This window comes from Misgurnus anguillicaudatus, chromosome 25, assembly GCF_027580225.2.
Source record: "Misgurnus anguillicaudatus chromosome 25, ASM2758022v2, whole genome shotgun sequence".
NCBI classification, from domain to species: Eukaryota; Metazoa; Chordata; class Actinopteri; order Cypriniformes; family Cobitidae; genus Misgurnus; species Misgurnus anguillicaudatus.
Window position 1 is genome coordinate 2022050 of NC_073361.2, and position 24387 is coordinate 2046436.

Here is a 24387-nt window from a genome sequence, read left to right on the forward strand (position 1 = left end):
TGCACCACGCACAGCGCTGATAATTTCATTGAATCAATCAGGGTCTTCTGTTTTTTAAGCAACACATCTCGCCTTGCATGCAGCTCTTTATCTTGTTAACAAGACATAATGAACAGTTGGTGAAAACTTCAGGCACCGTGGGGTACATGATGTAAACAAAATGGAAGCACTGCCTTGGAAAGTTCAATCAACAGACACTTTTTGCTGTCGGTGATCCCAAGGCCAAGATGCGTTTCCACTGTCAGGCCACTAGCCAAGCAGCGCTGCCCTAAAACTCAACCCTTAATACAACTTACTGGATCCAACGTAACATAACCTCGTCCATTGAAAAAAAAGTTAAATCAGAAATGAGACTAGCTAGATGCATTATCACACAATGAACAAGATGTGGGGAACTATACACAATATTTTTAAAGATGTTGCCAGAATGTGTCTGTGAAGTTATAGCTCAAAATACCCTACAGATCATTTTATTCTGCCATGTTGAAAATATTATTTTCTGGCTGGGAGAAAAAAAAATGCTGTTTTTGTGTGCGCTCTTCAAATGTAAATGAGTTGCTGTTCCCCGCCCTGTATCTAGAAGAACTACATTATCAACTGGAAAGATTCTTCATTTTTTTTTTGGAGGTATGCTGGATTACAAACAGTTGATACTGATCCATCATTGAGTAACAACAAATCTGCTTTCAATTGACACTCGTACACAAAGCAGTCTGTTGTTCAATGATTAGTGCAGGCAGATTGGTGAGCGAATATATTTCGGTATATTGGCAAGCGAATTCCTTTAGAAAATGAAACTAATCCACTGCATTTACCTCATCTCAGATGTCTGGAGTAAATTAAGACTTTTGTTTACTTTTCTCATTGCATGCGTGAGCAGTGTTTTTTTTAAAGTGCCAATGCTAACAAGTTAGAGCATTCACAGTGAGCATTCATCATTTTTTAAATTTAGACCTCCAGCGTTGTAGTATATCTTAGTCAAAACATGCTTTAAAGGGACACTCCACCTTTTTCCAGCTCCCCTAGAGTTAAATATTAGATTTTTACCATTTTGGAATCCATTCAGCTGATCTCCTGGTCTGGCGGTACCACTTTTAGCATAGCTTAGCACAATCCATTGAATCTGATTAGACCATTAGCATCGCGCTAAAAAATGACCAAAAAGTTTGGATATTTTTCCAATTTAAAACTTGACTCTTCTGTAGTTACATTGTGTACTTAGACCAGCGGTTCCCAAACTTTTTTTCCTGCACACCCCCTTCTATGTCCCAACCAGGTTGGTGCACCCCCAATCCCCACTTCAAAATTTTTTTTTTTTAAACGCAACAAAGCTTTGTTTTCTCGCCATAAAGATTCATGTTTAATCATGTCAAATAACCAGGGGCTGGTTGCATCAGCCGGACGTAAATAAGTTGGGTGTAAGTCCTACATCGGGCTTAGCTACGTTTATCAAAAACTAATAAATTATAGTTTTTTATTTAAAATAAAAGCGATTACAAAGGAAATGTTTAATGTTCATGTTTTTTATTCATTTATTGTATGGAAAATCCCATTTAAAGAAACAGACCCCCATTACTTTTTTCCTCTCGCGCACCCCCTGGTGGCAGCTCGCGTACCCCTGGGGGTGCACGCACCACACTTTGAGAATCCCTGACTTAGACTGATAGAAAATTTAAATTTGCGGTTTTCTAGGCTGAAATGGCTAGGAACTATACTCTCATTCTGGCGTAATAGGAAAAATATCGAAACTCTTTGGTTATTTTTGAGAGCGATGCTAAATAATCTAATCCAGGGATGAGCAACATCGGTCCTGAGGGCCGGTGTCCTGCAGAGTTTAGGGGTCTTCGACATCAGCTGCGGCTGGATGTTGCTTGCTTTATCGCAGTAAACATGATTTGTAAGATGTAAGCAACATAAAAAGTGAATTATACTGTTTTGAATGTCCATGTATGAGCATGAGTGGAACTGTAGAGGCTTACAGCATCTGTTTTTACAGGAGTAAAGTTTAACATAAGCATATATTATTTAAATACCAATGTAGTGGGGTCTACGTTTTTTATCCATTTTATTTTGATGAACATGACACAATATAACATCGCAACTACATGAAAAGAGCTTTAACTGTTGTAAAAATACAGATTTGTGAGCATTCGTGGAAATGAGGGCGTGAAAATAAGCATGAAACACACGTGATTGTTGTCATGTGGTGAATCCGACCAATCGTGAAACAGCTGTGTCGTCATTACAGCCCGTGCAGCTCCTCTTCGCGAACTGCGCTGGCTGACTCAGGTGGATGATCTCAAATCACCCTCGTGGTTCTTTAAAACCATGTGACACAGTCACATGCCTTCAGCGCCAGCTCAAGTCGGACAAAATTATTAACCGGCATGCACTGCTTCAAGTCAGCCGCCGATCGGTTTGCGCAGTGCCGCATAAAGTTGAACACACCTATAAGCTCCAACCATAATTAAACACACCTGAAGCAGCCAATTAAGGTCTTACTAGGTATATTACTTTTAGGGTGTGCTGATGCAAGTTGGAGCTAAACTCTGCAGGACACCGGCCCTCCAGGACCGAAGTTGCAACCCAGTCTCACGACAAGTCGTGTTATAGTAACGAAAATCTTGATTCATTTATTTGTGTTTGATGACATGAATTTCCGCTGTTTTTCGTGTCTCTGGAGACGAATGTCTTTTTCGTCCTTCCTCGCACGATTTTCTATCAATGGCTGTTCATGTCTGTGGCACGACTTTCTTTATCGAGTCGTTTTACATTTTGTTTTCTCATCGTTCTTTCCTATTTTTTGACCATTGTCCAGGCAAGAATAGTTTTAAAAGCGGACGAAAAACATGTAACCAATGCATAAAATTACATCCAAATGCAAACCCAGAATCTAACCCTAACCCCAAGCGACAATGATTTAAAAATAGGGAAGAACGATGAGAAAACAAAATATAAAATGACACGATAAAGTCAGGCACAGACACGAACAGCCATTGATAGAAATTCGTGCTGGGAAGGACGAAAAAGAAATTAGTCTCCAGAGACACGAAAAACAGCAGAAATTCGTGTCATCAAACACGAAGAAATTAATTAAAAATTTTCATTGCTATAACACGACTTGCCATGAGACTGTGTTGGAAGTTGGCCATCCCTGGTCTAATCAGATTCAATGGATTATGCTAAGCTATGCTAAAAGTGGTACCGCCAGACCCGGAGATTGGCTGAATGGATTCCAAAATGGTAAAAATCAAATGTTAAAATCTAGGGGAGCTGGTCAAAAAAGGAGTGACCCTTTAATTTATAATTCTGGTTTATTAACGAAATATTAAGACGGTTTTGTACTATTTGGTTAGTAATCCAGTTGTGTTAGATAAAAGAGACTGAATATGTTAGGGTGACCATACGTGCCATTCTTCCCGGACGCGTCCTGGCCAGGATTTCAGGTGCGTCTTCGGAAGGTCATATTTGTCAACCGCATACGTCATTGAGGTTTATTATTTCAGAAAAGCAATCGTAACATTTTAAGGTAAGAATGAAACTATGATTGTATCTCTTATGCTTTTAACTGAAATGTGAGAACCTTGATGACGTGTGTGGTCGACAAATTCAACTTCCGAAATCTTGGCCACGACGTGTCCGGTAAGAATGGCACGTATGGTCAATAATGTAATAATGATTGCAGAAATGCTCATGCATTTATGGTTTAAGGCAATAATTTTCAAATTTTACAACACACAATAGAGTCAATTGCAAAAAAAATCACAGCATTTTCTACAATTTAATCAGTGCACAGTTAACACAAATGTGCTTAGAAAATGTTCATTACAGATTAATAGTACTTCTCAAAACATTTTATTTCTGTTTATTGTGCTTTGCCTGCAACTTGAACCATTGTGTGCTGGATTAGCAAGTTGGTGTATTTTTTCACATCTTTGTTTTTGCAGACGCCATCAAACTGACGCGGTACATTCTTCTCGTTTAGAGGATCTCTTATATCTTCAACTGACTATTAATGATGGCAATACTTCTTTTTAATTAAACACATTTATATTTATGGATTTGTCCAAAGCGACTTACAGTGCATTTCAAAGTGTGTTATGTGTTTCTGGGTTTGAACCCATGAGCTTTTATGCTGCTAATGCAATGCTCTACCACTGAGCTATACAAAAATGTGTTGTTCTTTGTGGAACAAAAGCAAAATGCACATCTTGACACAGACCCTCTTATCTGACTCAGGTTAACACCGCCTTTGACCATAACCATGCCTCACTACCACCCAGTTGGCCCTCCCTGGACCAAGGTATCCCAGGGGAAAATTTGCATTGAGGTCCTGGTGAGCACTTGAAGTGAAACTGTAAATGTGACTGGCCCTGTTACACACTAGAACACACACATTTGACCTGACAGTTGAAATGCTGCTAATGATGCAGGCTTACAACAGTCATGTAGAAACTCATCTATGGTACTTTGTTAAAACACTCTTAAACTTTCCAAAACTACTGCCAAGTTGTCCTGCTGTGATACCTACGGTAAAAGATCCTACTTATCCAAAGATCCTGCTGGTTTAAAGGAAAGGCAAAGCTCTCAAAGTCCCTGAAGCCTTTTGGGAAAGCAGGTGGTTCGTTGTCTCTTAACCTTGCGGCGAGCTGTAAAATCACCCTATGTGAGACATGACACCCCAAACCCATTGAATTTTGACCTCTTAAGAACTGTAGGAAAGGAAAAATTAATGACCAAATTCAATGAAGCAACAGAACATTTAAATCGACCCATGAAGAGGAATTTGCCTCCAACTTTGCAAACACTAATTGGGATATCCTTAATCTTCTACTGTGGATTTTCAAGATCATTCATGACTTCAAATGATTTGATCTTCGTGCTGGAGGTCTAGTGACCCCATGGCACCTCAACAAATGTTTCAAAGTGTGGATAACTTCAGTTGAAATCTCTATAAAGCTCTTTATTCAGGAACAAATGCCAGATGTGGTTTAGTCATCTTTCTGTAGATATGAAAGAGGCAATAAATATCATCTTGATGAGGGAAGCTTCTTTTAGATTAGCCACCCAATTAAATCCGAAGACAGAAATAAACATGCACACAGAGACTTCACTGTGGATATCTGTATTATCTGGTCACAAGGCCTGTTCTGATGACTACAAGATTCTTGTCACTTCTTCGGCTTGTACTTCCACAAACACACATGGCTTTGTTTCACTGCGGCTCCTCTATGGACACTGAATGTCAGATGGAAATTCTTTGAATTCTGCAAAAAGAGATGTGTCAAAGATCTAGAAGACTGAGGACACTGATAGTTTTCCTTTATTCGTTCATTGGCACAAGACAGCATACGGTTTAAATAAATAAACACAAACCTGAGAAAATGTGGACATAGCATAAATATGACTTTCATATGTCCACATATGTACTACAGATTAAGTGAATGTGCAAGGCATAGTTCGTAAAATGAGGACTCTCAATGTCAAGGCTACAGTTGTATGAACCTTTCTGAAATTTACTTACACTGATTTTAACCCTTTGTAATATGCTTTCATGTACTGGCATACAAATTCAGATCTTTAACAAAACTGCTTCATATCATGACCAAAGAATGATGCGGATAAACAAAATATATAAAATGAAAACATTCATAATAAATTCACTTATAAAACATTACTAATAGACAAAAATGCTAACAAACAAACAAACCTAAGAAAGCCCAGCTCCAGAAAACACAACACAAAATAAAAGCTCATCTTGTCATGTGCGGGTTGATATTGTGACCCAAGTTTATTTGACAACCCAGAGTTTAGTGGTGGCCACTCGGGTAGACTCTGTTCCTCAGAACTACTACAAGAGGCAGATGGTGCCGTACGCCTGGATAGTGCTGGATATGATCAAACCATCTGGTGACGTTCAGATAATGCTCTTTCTCCTGTATAGCCAATTCCACCTGCGAGAACAAAAAGAACAAAAATGAGATGCTTTTAAAATCTTAAATGCCATCAGGGAAGCACCATGGCCATCATAAAAGTGAAAGTGGCAAGCTTGTCAAGTATGCAATGCATACTCGAAATGTGACCTCTGAATTTAACACATCCCAGCAGCTGTGTCCCAATTCAAGGACTGCGACCTTATAAGCATGGGAGCACTCGGTCTTTCAAGGTGGCAGCCTCAGAAGTTCACGAAGAGAAATGAAATGAGACGGTCTAACCTTCAGAGGACCCAATTGGCGTCACCTGCTGCACGCGCCCACCGCGCCTGTCAGCAGGTCACAGCGGAGACAAAATAAATATGGAATAAGAAAAATATTCATTTATTTTAGAAAATATGCCCTCTCTAAGCACTAGGCTAGAACAGCCCCATGCCATCATTATTTTGTAGAGATCCAGATTAAGTAAGGCTTGTTCAGGTAGGAAGGAAATGAAGAGAAATCCTGAAGGAAACCCTTATGTCTGGATAATAATTTTACCTTAAGAAAATATTGTTTTACAACAACCCAAAAACATAAAAGCCAAAGCTACACAGGACTGCTTTAATAACGTCGTCTTGCCCTGATTATGCTAAATAAACTGATAACGTGTGGGGTCATATAAATGTTTTTCTTTTATCTGAGAAAGCCCATAAACGATGTGAGCAAAAACAGATAGTTTTTTTGCTCATTTCCCCCAATTTTGCGTTGCATGTATGTCTCCGTAGATTAGTTCATCTTTTACAAATCTGTAACACCAGTAACAAAGCTGCAAAACTGTATTGTTGTATATGTTGTCTAGGCAACTATGTAGCAATTGAACATGGTAGCAAAAAAAGTAATTTTTAGTTAACCTTACAGCCAATGTTAATCATTAATGATTTGGGACAAATATGATGCTACTCAATTTTAAACTATGCAAGTGGCCCGGCAGGGATTTGAGCTGCATCCAGAGTAACGCCTGTTTCACACATACTCCATTTGCGGTGCGTAATTTTTTACGTGCACATGTTAACAGGTTAAAGCTTTCCGGTCCGTTGCAGATGCGGTGCGGTGCAGCAGTACTGCAATCTTTTCGGCAGCGAGTCTATTTTGCTGTACAGCACGCAAGCTGCATGCGCTGATTTTAAGTGATAGCGCATGTTTTGTAGTCAGAATGAACACGGATTTACATGAAAATGCAGTAATTTCAACCTAAATGGATGTAAATAAAGTTTTTCAGTAGTTTTTACTAGAGGTCGACCGATATGGGTTTTTTGATGGCCGATGACGATATGAAGCAAGCAATGTGGCCGATTGGCCGATATAACGCCGATATAAGAAATGAAATGAAAGTAAATAAAAAGCATACCAACAATTAATGAAAGTAAATTAACATTTATTAAGCATAATATGTATAAACAATTAGTGCAATTTATGTGTTTAACTTAAACATACAGAAATTAAAGATTTATAAAAAAAATTATGCAAAAAATATAATAGTACTTTACTTAGTAAGAGTTTGTTTTTTACTTTCCTAAAGTTAAAAATATATTACTAAACAAAAAAGATTGGTAACACTTTACAATATAAGGTTCATTAGTTAACTACATTGGTTAACATTAACTAATAATGAACTGCACTTATACAGCATTTATTAATATTTTTAATGTTCATTTCAGCCATTACCAATACTTTATTAAAATCTTGTTAACATTAATTAATGCACTGTGAACTAACATGAACAAACAATGCTTTATTTCTATTAACTAACATTAACAAAGATTAATAAATACTGTAACAAATGTATTGCTCATGGTTTGTTCATGTTAGTTAATAAATTAACTAATGTTAACTAATGAACCTTATTGTAAAGTGTTACCAAAAGATTTATCTCTGTTTTTCTGTTTTGTCTTTGTAAAAACAACACGACAAAATGCACAGCCTACGTTATAACAGTATTTGCTTATTTAGCGACAGGTAGCTTAGCATCAAAACAAAACAAACTTAAACATGACAATGTACAATCCGGTGCACACATTAGGTTATCATGCACAGTTAAATGCGGTGGATAATGAAGAAAAATATATAGAAATGCAAACATATTAGCAAGTTATGTACTTACCATACAACGTGCGTCTCGTCCTCCTAACACACACCTGCGTGCACGCCCAGCTTTCATGCTGGGCTTCGGTGGCGCTGGTTATTGCGGAGGGAAACAGCGTCTTTTATATAAGTTACCGACAACAACGCGCATATCTGAGGAAGAGCCGGTCGCGGAATTTGTCACTGTTTGGTAGGTAAAAAAATGTCAGTATGTTTTAAATCTATTTGTGTCCCAAGTTGTTATTACCACCGAGCTGCGGATATGACAGCTCACGGAACATTTTAAGTGAGACTTTGCTGCATGCCGGAGTTTTATACACAACACAACATCATTTTTATAAGGAAATGATGGTTGGTTATTTCACTGTGGCAGACTAGCTATGTATTTGACGTCGGCCGGCGCAGCAAGAGCCGGTCGGCGTGAGGCACGGGGATCTGCGGGAGTGTTTTGAAAGCATATGAAGCAGATTGCTCTTGCAGTGCATTGACGTCATGCACCAACCGGCGCTGTGGGGTCGAGTCAGTGTATTAGTCTTCCTAAGGAACAAAATGCTAATGCGCTAACGTGACCAAAGCGGAGAATTTATCGGCCAAATGGAAAGATTTATCGGCCGATGCCGATAATAAGAAATGTCCAAATATCGGCCTCGGCGATATATCGGTCGACCCCTAGTTTTTTCTGTATTTGTTTAATCCCCGTATAAAGCAATTAGAGCAGAACACTTATCACAAGTTGAAAAATTATAACATCTTGTTAAATATTCTACCGTGTTTATATACATGCATACACAAAGTATGCTATTAATTTTACCATTGTTTAATTATACTAACATAGTCTTAGTTTGTATTTGTAGTAAAACAACAGTAACCAAATTTACTATTGTCTCACCACAATAACCGTAACCATGGAATACAAATAATAATCAATCTGACAAAAAACGTTTTCATTATAATAAAATTATGGTTTATTTTTCTAAGGAGATCTAATGATCTGTTTGAAAGACGGGGAAGCGGACCTGTCAATCAGATATGAACGTGCTCAGTAACGGGATGGAATAATGTGTGGATCTTGAATGATTGTAAGAATATATTTCCTTTAAATATAATGTTTGTCATAGCCTATAACGTTTTGAAAGATAATGTTTTTGTCGTATAATGTTTGATGTTTTTTCAATTGTTTTTGAGCTGATTTAGACTTGTTGCAGTTATAACAGCGTGTTTGGCATATTTACCTCAGAGTTTATTTCAGTAATATTGCTGTTTTTCCGGTAATAATAATACAATTTGCATGTCACTCTTGCTTTCTTGTCTGTTTATTCATGTCATTATGCTGTTATTTTAATTATGTGAGAATATTTCTTGCCATATGAGATGTTCATTGCCGCTCTCGTATATGCAAATATATAAATAGTAGGAAATGTATAATGTAACCATGCCTGTCACCTATATTTTTTCTTCAAAAGTTATAATGCTAATTTATATTTATGATATATGTGGAGATAATAGACCTTTGATCCTTTCATGTGTCCTGACCACTACACTAGAGATTTTAAACATCCTAACTAGTCTATCAAATAATATGTAGTTTATAACAAATAATAAAAGTTTATTGTTTTGTGAAAAAAACAAAGCATGCTATTATATAGTTCATTGATGAGGCGCTTTTCAACAGAAAGTGTCAATCACATGATCATTTGATACGCAGAAGCAGCGGTTAGCAACGCACTGCAAGCAGAGTATGTGTGAAAGCACAACGGATGCTTGACATATCCCACCGCATACGTACTGCAATAAGCACCGCAAACGCAAACTGCATACAGAGTATGTGTGAAACAGGCGTCGCAGTGAACAGCCGTCAGATGGTGTCGGTGTGTGCACATAAAATAATGTGTTCGATTTTTATACATGGCACAACGTGATGCGTCTCGCCCTTAATACATTTTGAAAGTAATAATCAAAAATACTAGCTTGTCCTGCACAAAAAGTAGAATCAGTTATTTATGGTATACATGCAATTGCGTTTGCAATGTAAACAGACAGATCGGATATTCCCATGTCAAGATGTGTTGTGCGTCAATATAAATGCGACGCTGGCAAATGACGTCAACTCAGGTGGACACCACATACAAGTCGCTTTTAAAAGATGATGTAAACGGGTCGAATAGAGTGTACAAATCGAAATTGGACATCAAGATCTGCAGTGTAAATCCAGCCTAAGTGTCACACCAATGCCTTCAAGGTAGTGACAACCCTCTCTGTTAGTCAATTACAAATTCTGACAAGGTGTGACCTTGTATTTCCTTTCTCTCTATATCTCATTTCTTCCCTACTTTTCTCTCACCGGGATCCTTCAGGCTTCTTTAAACTTCCTTGGTTGCTATCCTGGAAAATGACATAATTTTGTCTCATCTTTTCGGCTGTATCAGGTTTCTGAAATGCTTGAAGCATCTGACTGTTTTAACCGGAGCTCTGATTTACTTCTCTGAAACAATTCAAGTTTACTGCTGATGGTAAGACTTACAACAATGTGATGAATCCTGTAATACATGAGAATGTCTGCCAGCGTGAATACATTTCCAGCGAGGTAAACCTTGTCCTCCAGGTACTGGTTAAGTTCCTGCAAAGCAAGTAAAAAGGAGGTCACAATGAGCCCACTGTCCCATTAAAAATGATGCATTTGTGACACATTACCAAACTTGAAATAAAATTTTAGATGCACACATTTTGAATTCACATGGACAAACTTCTAGCATATATTTGTTCAATTACACATTACAAGTACACAAAGCAAATTACACAATATGTGACCCTGTCAGTGAAATTCAGGTTAAAGGCTTGTTATGAGATTAGGAGCATTAAAGTTTGATTTTGCTCATTGATTTCAATCTTTGACATGATCTTATTCAGTCAATATTAAAGATAAAGGATACATTTTTACAGAATGTTTTTTACATTATGTTAGGATGATTTAATGTTGAAAACAGCACATCACAAAAATGACTTTAACTGGGTTTTCACAGGCAGGGTCACATATGGTAGGATGAAAACAAAAATCAGAACAAAAGTTTTGAATTTCTTTTAGCAGAATCATTACTGCTGCTAGAAGGATGTTGCCATATACATGTATACTGCAGCATAAAAGTTTACCATTTCTGTTGATTGACAGTACTCCTGACTGTAACTAAAATTATCACTAATCCAGAAAAAAAGTTGAGAGATACTGCAAAACTTTTATGGCCAATGTCACGGTTACGATACGGCACTAACTGGAGTCAGCCAATATAATTCAGCATAGAGTCAGCTATGCAAGTGTCATCTTGTTGTGTTAGTACAGGTTTCATTTTAAAATGTTATTGCATACCTGCCACCTGCCTGCTGCCACTGCCAAGCAAAAAAAAAAAAAAACCTATGACAGCTGTGGTTAAATGCAATAAAACCAGTGGACTTCACAGAAATGATGATCAAAAATACTTGCGTTTGCAGCTCATACTTCATATCATGTACGAGCACATTCGGCACATAGACATCTACTGATTTATACTTCCTCAATTTCTCTTTACTATACATGTTCAATTTACTAGTAGAAACTTGTAGATGTCAGGCCACTTAACTGGAGGTAATCATCTGTCCATTAAGGGAGTGTGTACGGGTCGGCCTATTAGGTTCCCCCCATTAAAGTTTTACTTTTTCAAATAGCATTCGCATACTTGGACAGTGTGTGACCTTACATAAACAGATAAAATAGTTTTTCTCCAGTCAATGTTTCAAAACGGAAAAACTTTACAATAAGGTTGTTTGTTCAAATTAGTAATGCATGAGCTAACATGAACTAACAATGAACGATACTTCTAAAGGATTTATTTATCTTGGTTCATGTTAATTTCAGCCTTTCCTAATGCATACATACATACATACATACATACATACATACATACATACACACACACACATATACATACAGTTGTGTTCAAAAGTATTCAACCCCAACTGAAATTGATTGTTTTGGCCGGTTTGACATTGATTTTGATCATTCAGTCATCCTGCTTACAATTACATCAAAGAGGCATGTGTAGGTCAGACAAATATAACATAACATTTATAATGAAATAACCACAAATGTCTTTTCTGTGCTCACATCATTATCAGTTTTATTCAACCCCCAAGTGACATTCAATCTTAGTACTTAGTACAACAGCCTTTTACAGTTAAAACAGCTTTTAAACGTGAAGCATAGCTTGACACAAGGTCTTGCAGCGATCTACGGGTATCTTCGCCCATTCATCATGGGCAAAAGCCTCCAGTTCAGTCACATTCTTAGGCTTGCGCACTGCAACTGCTTTCTTTAAGTCCCACCAGAGGTTCTCAATCGGATTTAAGTCTGGTGACTGTGATGGCCACTTCAAAATGTTCCAGCCTTTTTTCTGCAACCATGCTCTAGTGGATTTGGAGGTATGCTTGGGATCATTGTCCTGTTGAAAGGTCCAACGTCTCCCAAGCCTCAGGTTTGTGACGGACTGCAACACATTGTCATCCAATATCTCCTGGTACTGAAGAGAATTCATGGTACCTTGCACACGCTGAAGTTTCCCTGTACCTGCAGAAGCAAAACAGCCCCAAAGCATGATTGACCCCCCACCATGCTTCACAGTAGGCAAGGTGTTCTTTTCTTCATAGGCCTTGTTTTTCCTCCTCCAAACATAGCGTTGATCCATGGGCCCAAACAGTTCTAATTCTCCACAGAACACTATCCCAAAACTTCTGTGGTTTGTCCACATGACTTTTGGCATACTGCAGTCGCCTCTTCTTATTCTTTGGAGACAGCAAGGGGGTGCGCCTGGGAGTTCTGGCATGGAGGCCTTCAGTACGCAGGGTGCGCCGTATTGTCTGAGCAGAAACTTCAGTACCCACATCTGACAAATCTTTTCTCAGTTCCTCAGCAGTCACACGGGGACTTTTTTCCACTCTACGCTTCAGATAGTGCACAACAGTCGCAGTTAGCATCTTTTTTCTGCCACGACCAGGAAGCGTTTCAACAGTGCCCTTTGCCTTGAATTTGCGAATGATGCTTCCTATGGTGTCTCTTGGTATGTTTAACATCTTTGCAATCTTCTTATAGCCATTGCCCTTCCTGTGAAGATTAATCACCTCTTCTCTTGTCTTCCTGGACCATTCTTTTGACTTCACCATGTTTGTAACCACACCAGTAAATGTTTAGAAGGAGTTGAGTATCACAGTCATTTTAAAGCTGCCTAACTGGTGCTTATTAGGCTTTATTGCTGTTCCCTGACATCCACAGGTGTTATCAATACCTGATTGAAAACACTTCAATGAACCTCTGTTCTTCAGAGTGGTAGTTCTTTCAGGGGTTGAATAATTGTGTCAATGAAGAATTCACAAAAGAAACATTTACTACTATATTACAAAACCAATTGATGTCATTTTAGTTGCATATGGTTCTTTAAGAAGTCATTGTAGGATTTCATTCTGAATACAATTACAAATGTACACTAAATTCCCTAAAACCCTTAACAGCATTGGGGGTTGAATAATTTTGAACACAACTGTATACATATACATATACATATACATATATATATATATATATACATATAAAATGTAAGTTGTATCTGTTAACATTATCTAATTCACTATGAACATAAATAACTGTATTGGCATGAACAAAAATCTATAAATCAGGTCTCGCAAAATCACTAGCCAGACATCCCGGGGCTATTGTGCCTTACAGTGGGGCTACCAAAATGCATCTCAGCCCTACCCATTGGGCTATCTTCACTTTTAGGAAGGAAAAATGTTATGTTTTTGCTTTCTCAAACAGATTTGGTTGGGTAATTATGGTGTAATTCAGGCATTCTTGTTTAAACCCGAGCTTGCATTACTTTCACTTTCTAATCACGATTGCGCAAACAGGCATGATAACAGGTCAGGGATGAAAAAGGTGAGAAGGGTGATTCAAGGGGCAACATGGCCTGTGATGGGGCCCCCAGAATAAATATTATGGCCTCATTAGGGGACATGCTGTAACATAACTTGTTTATTCTTCGGGCATGTGATTGGCACAATAAGGACCAAAAAAAGAAGGAAGGAAGGCAGGAACTCAACATACCCGCAGAAACAAAATGCACACCATAACATAAGCAAAAAATACATTATGACCATTATTTCAATTATTTAATTATGACGGTTTATTTAGATTGTACATTTCAAATGTAAACATTTGACTAGTAACAGAAACCATGTTTAATTAAATGGGTTGATAAAAATGGAAAGCTGTGACAAGTAGCAAACCCCATTCATTGTGAATTACAACAATTCTGCAAAGATGAGTGCGCCAAAATTCCTCCACAGCACTTGTAAGGGACTCATTGCAAGTTATCGCAAATGCTTGTTTGCAGTTGTGATTGCTAAGGGTGGCTCAACCAGTTATTAGGTTTGGGGGCAAGCACTTTTTACTAGGCTTGTTGCGATAGTCGGTGTAATTCAAACTGAATGTGTCTGCTGCTTGAATTCAGTGCGAGCTGAACGCCCATCACATCACATAGCAGCCGGTGTCAGATTTCATTTATTACTATCAGAGTGTGTGAGGTGGGCTGACTGACAATGACTATGGCAGAAGCCGTGTGCTTACTCATTTTGTTATATTATAAATGTATAATGTTTAATATAAGCAGATTGTTTTGTTGTTGGGTTTATTATTATTCTTAAGGTAAAACATGTCATTCAATAAGCCCCCTATGGAGGAAGAGCCGGTTGCTCAGTTTGGGACTGGTGGAAGTACCTGCGCACACTGGCTCAAGCACTTATTTAAACAATTGTTGCCCTCGCATTGCATGCGGATTCATTAGTGATTTAACTCAGTGCAAGCACTGCATTTAAATTAGGGATCCCTAATTTAAACAATTGCCTCTAATTCATAAGTGAAAGTAAAATGTGCACGGCTGCATGTACATTTATAAGCCCCTCCCACTCTGTGATACCGTTATTACCGGGTTTGTCACAAGCTGATTAAACGATGGGAAAATTCTGTCACTGCAACGGTCCTATTTTTCACAAAAGGTCATGTGTGTGTGGATTTTGTTTTCCCTTCATAATAAAAACCTTAATTTAAAAATGGCATGTTATGTTTACTTGTGTTATATTTGATTAATATTTAAATTTGTTTCATTATCTGAAACATTAAAGTGTGACAAACATGCAAAAAACAAAACAAAAAAACAGGAAGGGGCCAAGCTTTTTCCACACCACTGTACCTTCCATGTAGATATCAGAGACCAATTTAACATATTATTTCAATTATTTAAATATTAAACAATAAAAATATGTCAGTGTAAAATGTGGGGTTGAGCCATGGTACACATGTACAGTATGAATAGTACCACCTCAACCTCATTTTGAGCCAGGAAAAATTCTGCTAACAGAAAAAGGGTATATATGATTGTAGTACAATGACAGCACACGTGTACAATGTTAAGGCAAAGTTCAGTATGGGCCACTTACAGGATAATATATAAATTTACACCCACAGGCTACTGTCTCAAAACATCAACACACTCCAGTGTCTAACACAGATGTGTCTGTAGGCTGTCCATCTCCTCTTCTTCAGCATACAGAGCGAGAGAGAGAGAGAGTTTGATGTGAAACTTTTTAAAAGCTGAATCCTACAGCGGAGGTCTCAGAGGACATGAGCATCTTCAGCATTTCTGCACACTGCACTGCACTGTCTTCAGGGCTAATGAAGGCAGTGAACAGTGTTCAGATCAGCCACACATAGTGTTCAGATCACACACACAGACACACCTGCCTATACCTATATCTAGATTTAATTAATGTCCATTTTGCATTTTACATCAGAGAAAAAAAGAAATTTGAACGATTTCGATTATTAGATTGATAGCGTGTTGAAGCTGAATTTTCATAACGGTCTTTGATGGACTCAATTAACCAGAATGGCTTCGTGAAACTGAGTCATTAGCTCCACCCACTAACAACTGACCGATGAGCCTTCAGGTTTGTTCGACTTCATGCGGCGCCGCAAGAACCGACAGCTGGATGACGTCAAGGTTCTCGCGGTACTTTGACGTCATCCGGCTGTCGATTCTTGCGGTGCCATGTGAAGTTGAACAAGCCTAGTAACTTCTTTTACTTCTCAACCTGCTCTCAAATCAACTCAAGTCAACTTGAAGTTAGCCGGCAGATGAACCCAACCAAAGAGTAACTCTACTTTTACCTCTGAAGGGGAAATCACCAAAACCCTCAATAAAAAATGACTAGAACCTGTGCAGTATGTGGATGTAAACACAACAAATTCAGGCCACCGCGAGATTTTATTGTTTACATCAACGCGACCCTCAGTTGACACTAACAGATTACCAATAACAGATTACTTGAAAATTTTAATATGTAGCCAACACTTTCGTCAGGAAGATTTCGAGTTTTCAGCCCAGTTTTTCCGCAGATTTAGGTAATGTAAAATGGTAAAAATATAGAAAACATCATTTGGCTTAGTTGTTGCTTGTTTTGTGTAACTACGGTAAACATACTACGTAGAAAGTTATTATGAACACGAGCAAAGCAAGCTAACATTAGCTCATCCTGTGCAGCTGTCAATCAAAGAACGTTATCATCTACTGTCAATCATCTCGCCTCAAGACCCGCCCCCATTTAGAACGTTCAGAATTATGTAGTCGTGCATTTTTCTTCCGGTGATTTAACGACCCGTCAAAGTACGAGTAGGCCTACTTGCATTTCAGTACTTGCCGATACCGAGTACTTAATAAAAAACATGATTTAAATTTACAGGTAACAGCTTTAGTCATATAATTTAACAAAAAAAAAAAAAACAAGGGACTAGTTTTCCAGTTTGTTGTAAACTCTGCCTCTTTGGACAACAAAAGAGGCATTAACCCCTTACACGCCACTTAAACATAGACATTTCTCAGACAGTGGTATTGATCCCCGGTATCGGGAGACTTTCTGTTCTGTTTAAGAGCCATATATTTTGGGATTGCCTTTTCATTAAACACAAGCTGTAGACTCTCTGTCCAGTCAGAGACATATATTGTGTAATTGATGTTCTTAGTTTTCAGTTCAATTAATTCAATCCAAGTAAATGGAACACTCACAAGATGTCACCAAAATCACTTTGTCCCCTTTAAAGGCGGAGTCCACGATGTTTGAACAACGCGTTGGAAAAGGAGACGGGCCGACTACCAAAACACACTTATAGCCAATCAAATCAAATCAAATGCCGGGTTGCGTATGTGTGGGGCGGGTCTATCAACAGAAGGTCCAGATTCTATTGGGGCAGGGGCGTGTTTGTTTAGGTGATTTCAAATATCAACATTGGCTTTCAAACATCATGGACTCCGCCTTTAAATCTTGCAGAAAATTATGTAAGTGTATCGTATTATATCGAATTGTATCAGCGGCTGAGCAGATCAATATATATCATAAAGCGAGATGAGAATCGTGTATCGGATCATATCAGGAGATTTGTGTATCGCTACAGCCCTATTTTCCACTGTATAAAGTTTGGAATAGGGTCTGAAATGAAGGGCAGAACTGTGAAGACTGCTCCAAAACATCTGTCCAGTCTGAGTTTCATTGCTGTCATTGTAAAGTCTCCATTGAGTGTGGTCACTACTGTATTGTCTGGTGCTGAAGTTTCTTCTGCTTTAAATGTTGTCATATTGCCTCTCTCTGAGTTAGTAAGACAGTGGCGTGCCATAGGCACAAAATCAGGCCTTCATTACTGTTTAAACTGCCACTATTAACCAGCCATCAGCACTATCTGCTCCAGACTAACACAGTGCCACACGGTGACAGCTACGGCCGAGAGGCGTCATCCTGCTGAGCATCTGTGTTAACAACAACTCCTCTCACTGTCCACAGACAGACATTTATACCTTTCAGGACAACATGTGACCCTAGCTAACATCAACATGTCAGTAAAATCCCATTCATCAGACTCCAGTTTAGATGATTCTGATAAAGACCTTTCCACAAAATATCCTTTGTCAAAAACTCATCCGTGTGTCTGACTCTGCAGTAATGAAGAGTTCTGACTTGAGTGATGTTTTCTTCAGACATTCAACAGACACAATGAACTACACCATGTGATGCCATCTGGGAAAATGTACAAATTTTAGATCCCATTTTGATGCCATATGAAAGATGGATTCAAGCTTTTTCTGTTTTTATAGCTTGTCTAAAACAAAAGTTCTGGCTATCTGAAGTTGGCTGATCGCTGTGATTTTCAGGAACGAAATTTTGAGAAAAACAGGTTTAAAGAAAGGCAATGAAAATAGAAGCAGTCAAGTATTACAGTAAAGTATTACAGGTAAAGGTAAATAGTCACTATTCATGTTGTTAATGAAACAAAATGGTCACTTTGACCCCAAGGACACACAACACTTACAAACATATTCAACAGGATTGATCGGATTGAAGCGATCATGTTTATCACTGAAGTAAACAGCTACTCGTTTATACTCGTTGTTTTCATGTGCTTATGTTAACTTTGTATAAAAAAAAACTTTGTGTGCCACAATCTACGCAGGACTGGTGGGAGGTGTGCACTGATGTCTTTAAATGTTTTTGTAATGTTAAGAGAGAAAAAGCAATTAGCAACAGTGTTGTACCCCCGCAGTCCGGAGGGGAACTTTAAAGCTGCTATTTTTCGCGATCCCATTTTTAAAATTTCAGTTATTGTGTAAGTTGCTGTTAGAGCACAAATAATGGCTGTAGGGCTGCACGATAAATCACATGCGATACCACGCACATCACGTCAGTAATGCCGGTTCTTTGATTAGTAGTAAATCGCCATCAGCTGTTTTCAGATGGAGCAGCTTTAACTACACAGAGCCGTACTTCACTGACAATCGGCGCAATTTCGCATTAATTATTGCGGACGTATCGCCTGCGATGTGTATGCGATATGGCCCAGCTTGTCAGGGAACTATTGCTCTGTGTAGTTAAAGCTGCTCCATCTGAAAACAGCTGATGGCGATTTACTACTAATCAAAGAACCGGCATTACTGACGTGATGCGCGTGGTATCGCATGCGATTTATCGTGCAGCCCTAAATGGCTGCAAAATTATAAAGCTTAAAGGAGACATTTCATAAGACTTTTATAAAATGGCAAATAAATTTGGTGTCCCCAAAGTACAAAGAGTGTGACGTTTTAGCTCAAAATAACATATAGATAATTTTTAATAGCATATTACAATTGACACTTTTTAGGTGTAAGCAAAAATGTGGCGCTTTTGGGTGTGTCCTTTAAAATGTAAATGAGGTGATCTCTGCACTAAATGGCAGTGCTGTGGTTGGATAGTGGAGATTAAGGGGTGGTACTATCCCCTTCTGACATCACAAGGGGAGCCAAATTTCAATGACTTTTTTCACATGCTTGCAGAGAATAGTTTACCAAAACTAAGTAACTGGGTTGATCTTATTCACATTTTCTAGGTTGACCAAAGAACTGGGCACCAAATTACAGCAGAAAAGTTCTGATTTTATTGTTGAGATAAGGCACATTAAAGTTTGATTTCAAATGACTTTCATTAATTGTAACCTTGCTCAGTCAATATTAAAGATATCAAGAATGTTCTTTACATTATATAGGAAGATTTTATGTAGAAAAGAGTAAATCACAACCAAATGAATTTAGCTGGGTTTTCACAGACTTGGTCACACGTGTTCTTAACTTTGTCATTTTTTTAAAGAAACTACTGGTATATGGTACACTGTTGCTTAGTAAACAAAATAAGAGTTTTACATGCACCAATAACATATTCAAAACAGGAGATATATAATGAATATTTGTCATGTTAGGCGTATACTCATTAATATCTTACCTTCAGGATAAGTTTAAGCTCATCTTTCGGACAGCTGTCCACTCGAGTTATTCTGTACTCCATCCACTGTCGGACCACAGCTCTCTGTTCAGCACTGTCACCCAGCAGCTCTCCTCTCTTGGCCTCATTAACCAGATGACAAGCTACAGTGACCAGTCCAACCAATGCTGGACCATTGTTGTTTTGGAGAACAGGAACCTAGAATTAAAGCAATGTTAAAAATCTACTAAAAACATGATGTTTTAAAATGTTGGTATGAAGACTATAGTTTAATGTTAAACTTGAAAGTAAAAGCATACTTCACTTTTTGTGTTACTCAATTTCAGTACAAAGTATTTATATGAAATTAAGGGGTGGTTTCCCGAACAGAGATTATCTTAAGCCAGGACTAGGCCTTAGTTTAATTAGGAAAAATAACTATTTTAAACAAACATTCCTTAATAAAACATTGCTCGTGTGCATTTTGAGGCAAAACAAAGGGCACTGATGTATTTTAAGAAAAATCAGTGCAAGTTGTTTTCAGTTTAGAAACCTCTTAAATTTATTTTAGTCTAGGACTAGTCTAATCCCTGTCTGGGAAACCGCCCCTAAATGTCATATTAATTGGGTGTATGAATGGGTATTCAGTAATACCATGTTAGATCTGTCAGTTAGGACTGATACCAGTCCTAACTGACAACAATAACACTGATAACATAATAACATGTTGCCACGAAGCAGAAATCTCACAGACACAATCACTGATTCGTTCATTCATTCATTCAAGTGTTAATATAACGATGCAGCCTCGTGCTATGAGATATTACTGCATACAAACACATCTATATATCGTATTAAGCGCTTGCACTACAGACATATTACAGTCAGCGTTTAATCTCTGTGTTTATTCACCTTCCTCTCTCCTTGTGTGCTGTATTTATTGGGCTTCTTTAATCCTAAATATTTCTCTAGCGAGCTAATCTCCCGTAGCGCCATCTTGATCGCACCGGAAACTTGTCTCGCAATGAGCGATCGCTGATTGGTGGATCCTCTATACCCGCCCATATTCGTGTCATGATGGACAGATCCCAGATCAGTGGACAGATCAGACCATTTGCTCGTGTTATAAGGCATATAATAAAAACACTTTCTATGCAACCCATAAATAATAATTATGATGTTGATGATAATAACGTTTATAACGTTTATTTGTTTTTGTATACAGTCATAGGGGATTTGTCTAAGAAATAAACCCTGATGTCTGCATTTTGTTTGTGTAAAGTCAAAACAAACAAACAAACAAACAAACAAAAAAACATTGGCCATCAAACTTAAATAACTGAGTATTTAAAAAAAACAGGTAGCCCTGATTAATTATTATTAAATGATTATTCTGTTATCTATCATCAGTCAGCTTTATGCTAACCCTTTTTGTGCTTTTACAAATGTGAGAGCGATTACAGCTTTAATGAGTGTTTATAATACAGAAGTGTTTATAGATATTTGGTAGCTGTATTGGAACAATAGGCAGCCTCCCATTTAGAAATAAATTCAATTTAATTCTGGTTATGACATATAGGCTGTAACACAGAACAAATGTATGTAAAATTATGAAAATGTTTAAACTCAACAAACCTGCATCACATTCTAACTTTTCGTTTTTTATACTCAACCTTTAAAAAAATAATACAATTATTTTCTTAAATAATACACTGTTTAATAAAAAGCTTAAATCAACAAAATAAATATTACTATCAATGTACAGTATGTATTTTTGTATATTTGTAGTTGTTGTGTTTTTTTTTTTACATTAAATAAAGGCTTTTAATGTGCATTTAGAAGCTCTTAAATTTCCCGTTTCTCCTCATTTTAAATAATTTCTTAAAGTGTATAGTTGTTTTTGGTATGAAATGTTTTAGTATTCTTAACTTTTTTGTGCTTGTTTTGTTCTAGTCCTTAATTTGAGTCATGGAGACTATTGTATTATATTGTATTGTATGTACACTATAAGATAGTGTGTGTTTATTTATTAGTTATTTTGAGTTTTTACACTTAGACTGAATTTACTCAACATGTATTTTTTCATAAAAAATGCCTGATCTTAATGCACTGTCAATTTCCACATCAAATCCACATCAAATCACAAACCAAATGTAATTATTGTGGTATTTAGACACTTTAATACATCACATAAGAACACAGACATCAAAATAGCTTAATTGCAAAAGTTTTACCAAGGTACTAACCATAAAGTTTCAAATGTATTTTATAAATTAAATAGGGCTGTCAAAAGATTAATCGCGATTAATCGCATCCCAAATAAAAGTTTGTGTTTACATAACATATGTGTGTGTAGTGTGTATAATTATTATTTATATATAAAAACACACACAGTCATGTATATATTTAAGAAAAATTGATTATATTTATATATAAAATATTTATGTTTCTATAAAACATAAATTATATAAATTTATATACAGTATATAAATGCAAATATTTCTTAAATATATACATGAATGTGTGTGTATTTATATATACATAATATTTACACACAGTAAACACACATATGTTATGTAAACACAGACTTTTATTTTGGATGCGATTAATCGCGATTAATCTTTTGACAGCCCTAAAATTAAATGATATGTAATTAAATAAATTATGTTAGATATGTTTTAAACAAATTTAATAAATAAACTATTATATAGATTTGCGTGCTGCAAACGGAGTGTTTATTTAGTGTAAATAGGGTCCCATGTTGGCAAAAGCTATGTCCCTATTTAGCCCAGCCGCCATGTGAATTAATGGATTGTTAAAATGAAAAGGGATCTAATTTTAAAATAATAGCAGTGCAATGTGTACATAATATCTGTTTTGTTATTAGCCTATTGGCTAATCATTAATTTCTAATGTTGTAAGTATTTCCAATTCATACGTAGATTACAAAAGCGCAAGGCATGAATAAAAACTTCTCCAGTAAGCACATTGACCAAAATCAGCCGAAGCAGGATTCATTTCTAACTAAATAACATTTGGTGGAGGTTCATATGAGGTTTTACCTCTAACGATACTTGTACAACCAACTACCATGCTGGAAAAAAAACAATAAAACCATTACAGAAAATTCTAATGGTTTTATTGGGCATTTTATTTGTTCTTATGGAATACGGCACAAAACACACTACAGTGTAGTGATTTTAATGATAAAAGCTAATGGCTCCTATTGGTATTTTAATGGAAACCATTAGAATTTTCTGTAATGGTTTTATTGTTTTTTTTTCAGCAGGGTATCGTGTAAATAGCTTATCAATTCAATGACACGTTATTAATTCAATGTTCATGTCTTGAAAAAACATAACAGAGACAATACATGGACCTACCTTTATGTTCTTACAAACTGGAGATGTATAAGTTGTTTTCATAAAATATTGTATTGTTGCACTATATTGGTGTTTTAACAAAAAGTAAACATGCTTACAACACGAGAAATAACGATTAGCCAACAGGCTAATATCCTAAACAGTTATTATGTACACAATGCACTATTATCATCTCAAATTAGGTCATATGTTCCTTCTCAATTTAACAATCCAAGTTTTTTGAGATTAAAATGATTTCTGTGTTTTGATGACTTAGGGGCGGTTTCCCGGACCAGGATTAGCTTAATCCAGGACTAGGCCTTAGGAAATATAACTAGTTCTAACAAACATGCCTTGCTAAAAACATTACCTGTGTGCATTTTGAGGTAAAACAAAGGGCACTGATGCATTTTAAGATATGTAAGTGCAAGTTGTTTTCAGTTTGAGAGCTCTTAAAAGTGTTTAAGTCTAGGACTAGTCTAATCCCTGTCCGGGAAACCGCCCCTTAATGACCAGCATCCTGATACAAAACAATAAACACACGCACTGGACATCCATCCCTCTTCAGTGGCATTGGCAATAAAGCTCAAACATATCACTGATTTGAATCTGCCTTTTGCCGACCTCATTCTCCCCATTTATATGAAGGGGGCATTTATTTAAAAAAAAAAAATGAAGAAAATGTTTGAAAAGTGCGTAAACGAGTGTTTATCAAGAATACATGTAGGCTATTTATTGGTTAGGGCTCAGTGTTAGGGAATGCTTCCATTGAATAATTGTAATAAATATGATCGTTTGCACCCTGTTACATGCAGTACTTTTTAATAGAGGTGCAAATAAAAAAATGCAAATGGTTTAAACGAATATTGGCATTTTTACATGTTGTAAGAGCCACTGCCTTAAGCAAACCTAATGAAGGTATTATTAACTGAATCTTTGTTTATTTATTGCTCGAGCCACAAGGAGGATTTATAACTAGTTTGAATGCGTGCACTGAAACGAGAGCCATCATAAAGATCAAAGGGATTTGTAGCTTCACATGAATACCCCACCAACACAGAATCCACACTCATTTTCAGATCCTGTATGGATGTATTGTGTAAACAATTTTCCCA

At 37.1% G+C, this 24387-nt stretch overlaps 1 protein-coding gene across 1 annotated transcript; it reads right to left on the reverse strand.

Annotated features, from left to right (window-relative positions):
• Positions 1–5307: 5307 nt before the first annotated feature.
• eef1e1 (eukaryotic translation elongation factor 1 epsilon 1) lies at positions 5308–20976 on the reverse strand. The gene is made up of 4 exons (XM_055182486.2): positions 20823–20976; positions 19932–20129; positions 10579–10674; positions 5308–5954 (listed from the first exon to the last, which is right to left on the reverse strand). Exons 1-4 carry the CDS (start codon positions 20973–20975, stop codon positions 5811–5813), a joined length of 591 nt encoding a protein of 196 aa, XP_055038461.2. The 5' UTR covers position 20976; the 3' UTR covers positions 5308–5810.
• Positions 20977–24387: the final 3411 nt, after the last annotated feature.

What these genes read in the sequence shown, in the direction of transcription:
- eef1e1 (XM_055182486.2), bottom strand. Translation starts at nt 20,975, where the DNA reads ATGGGCGGGTATAGAGGATCCACCAATCAGCGATCGCTCATTGCGAGA. An exon ending in AGCTTAAACTTATCCTGAAG is followed by an intron (nt 10,675 to 19,931) that starts GTAAGATATTAA and finishes CTTGCTTTGCAG; the next exon opens with GAACTTAACCAGTACCTGGA. An exon ending in ACAGGATTCATCACATTGTT is followed by an intron (nt 5,955 to 10,578) that starts GTAAGTCTTACC and finishes TTGTTCTCGCAG; the next exon opens with GTGGAATTGGCTATACAGGA.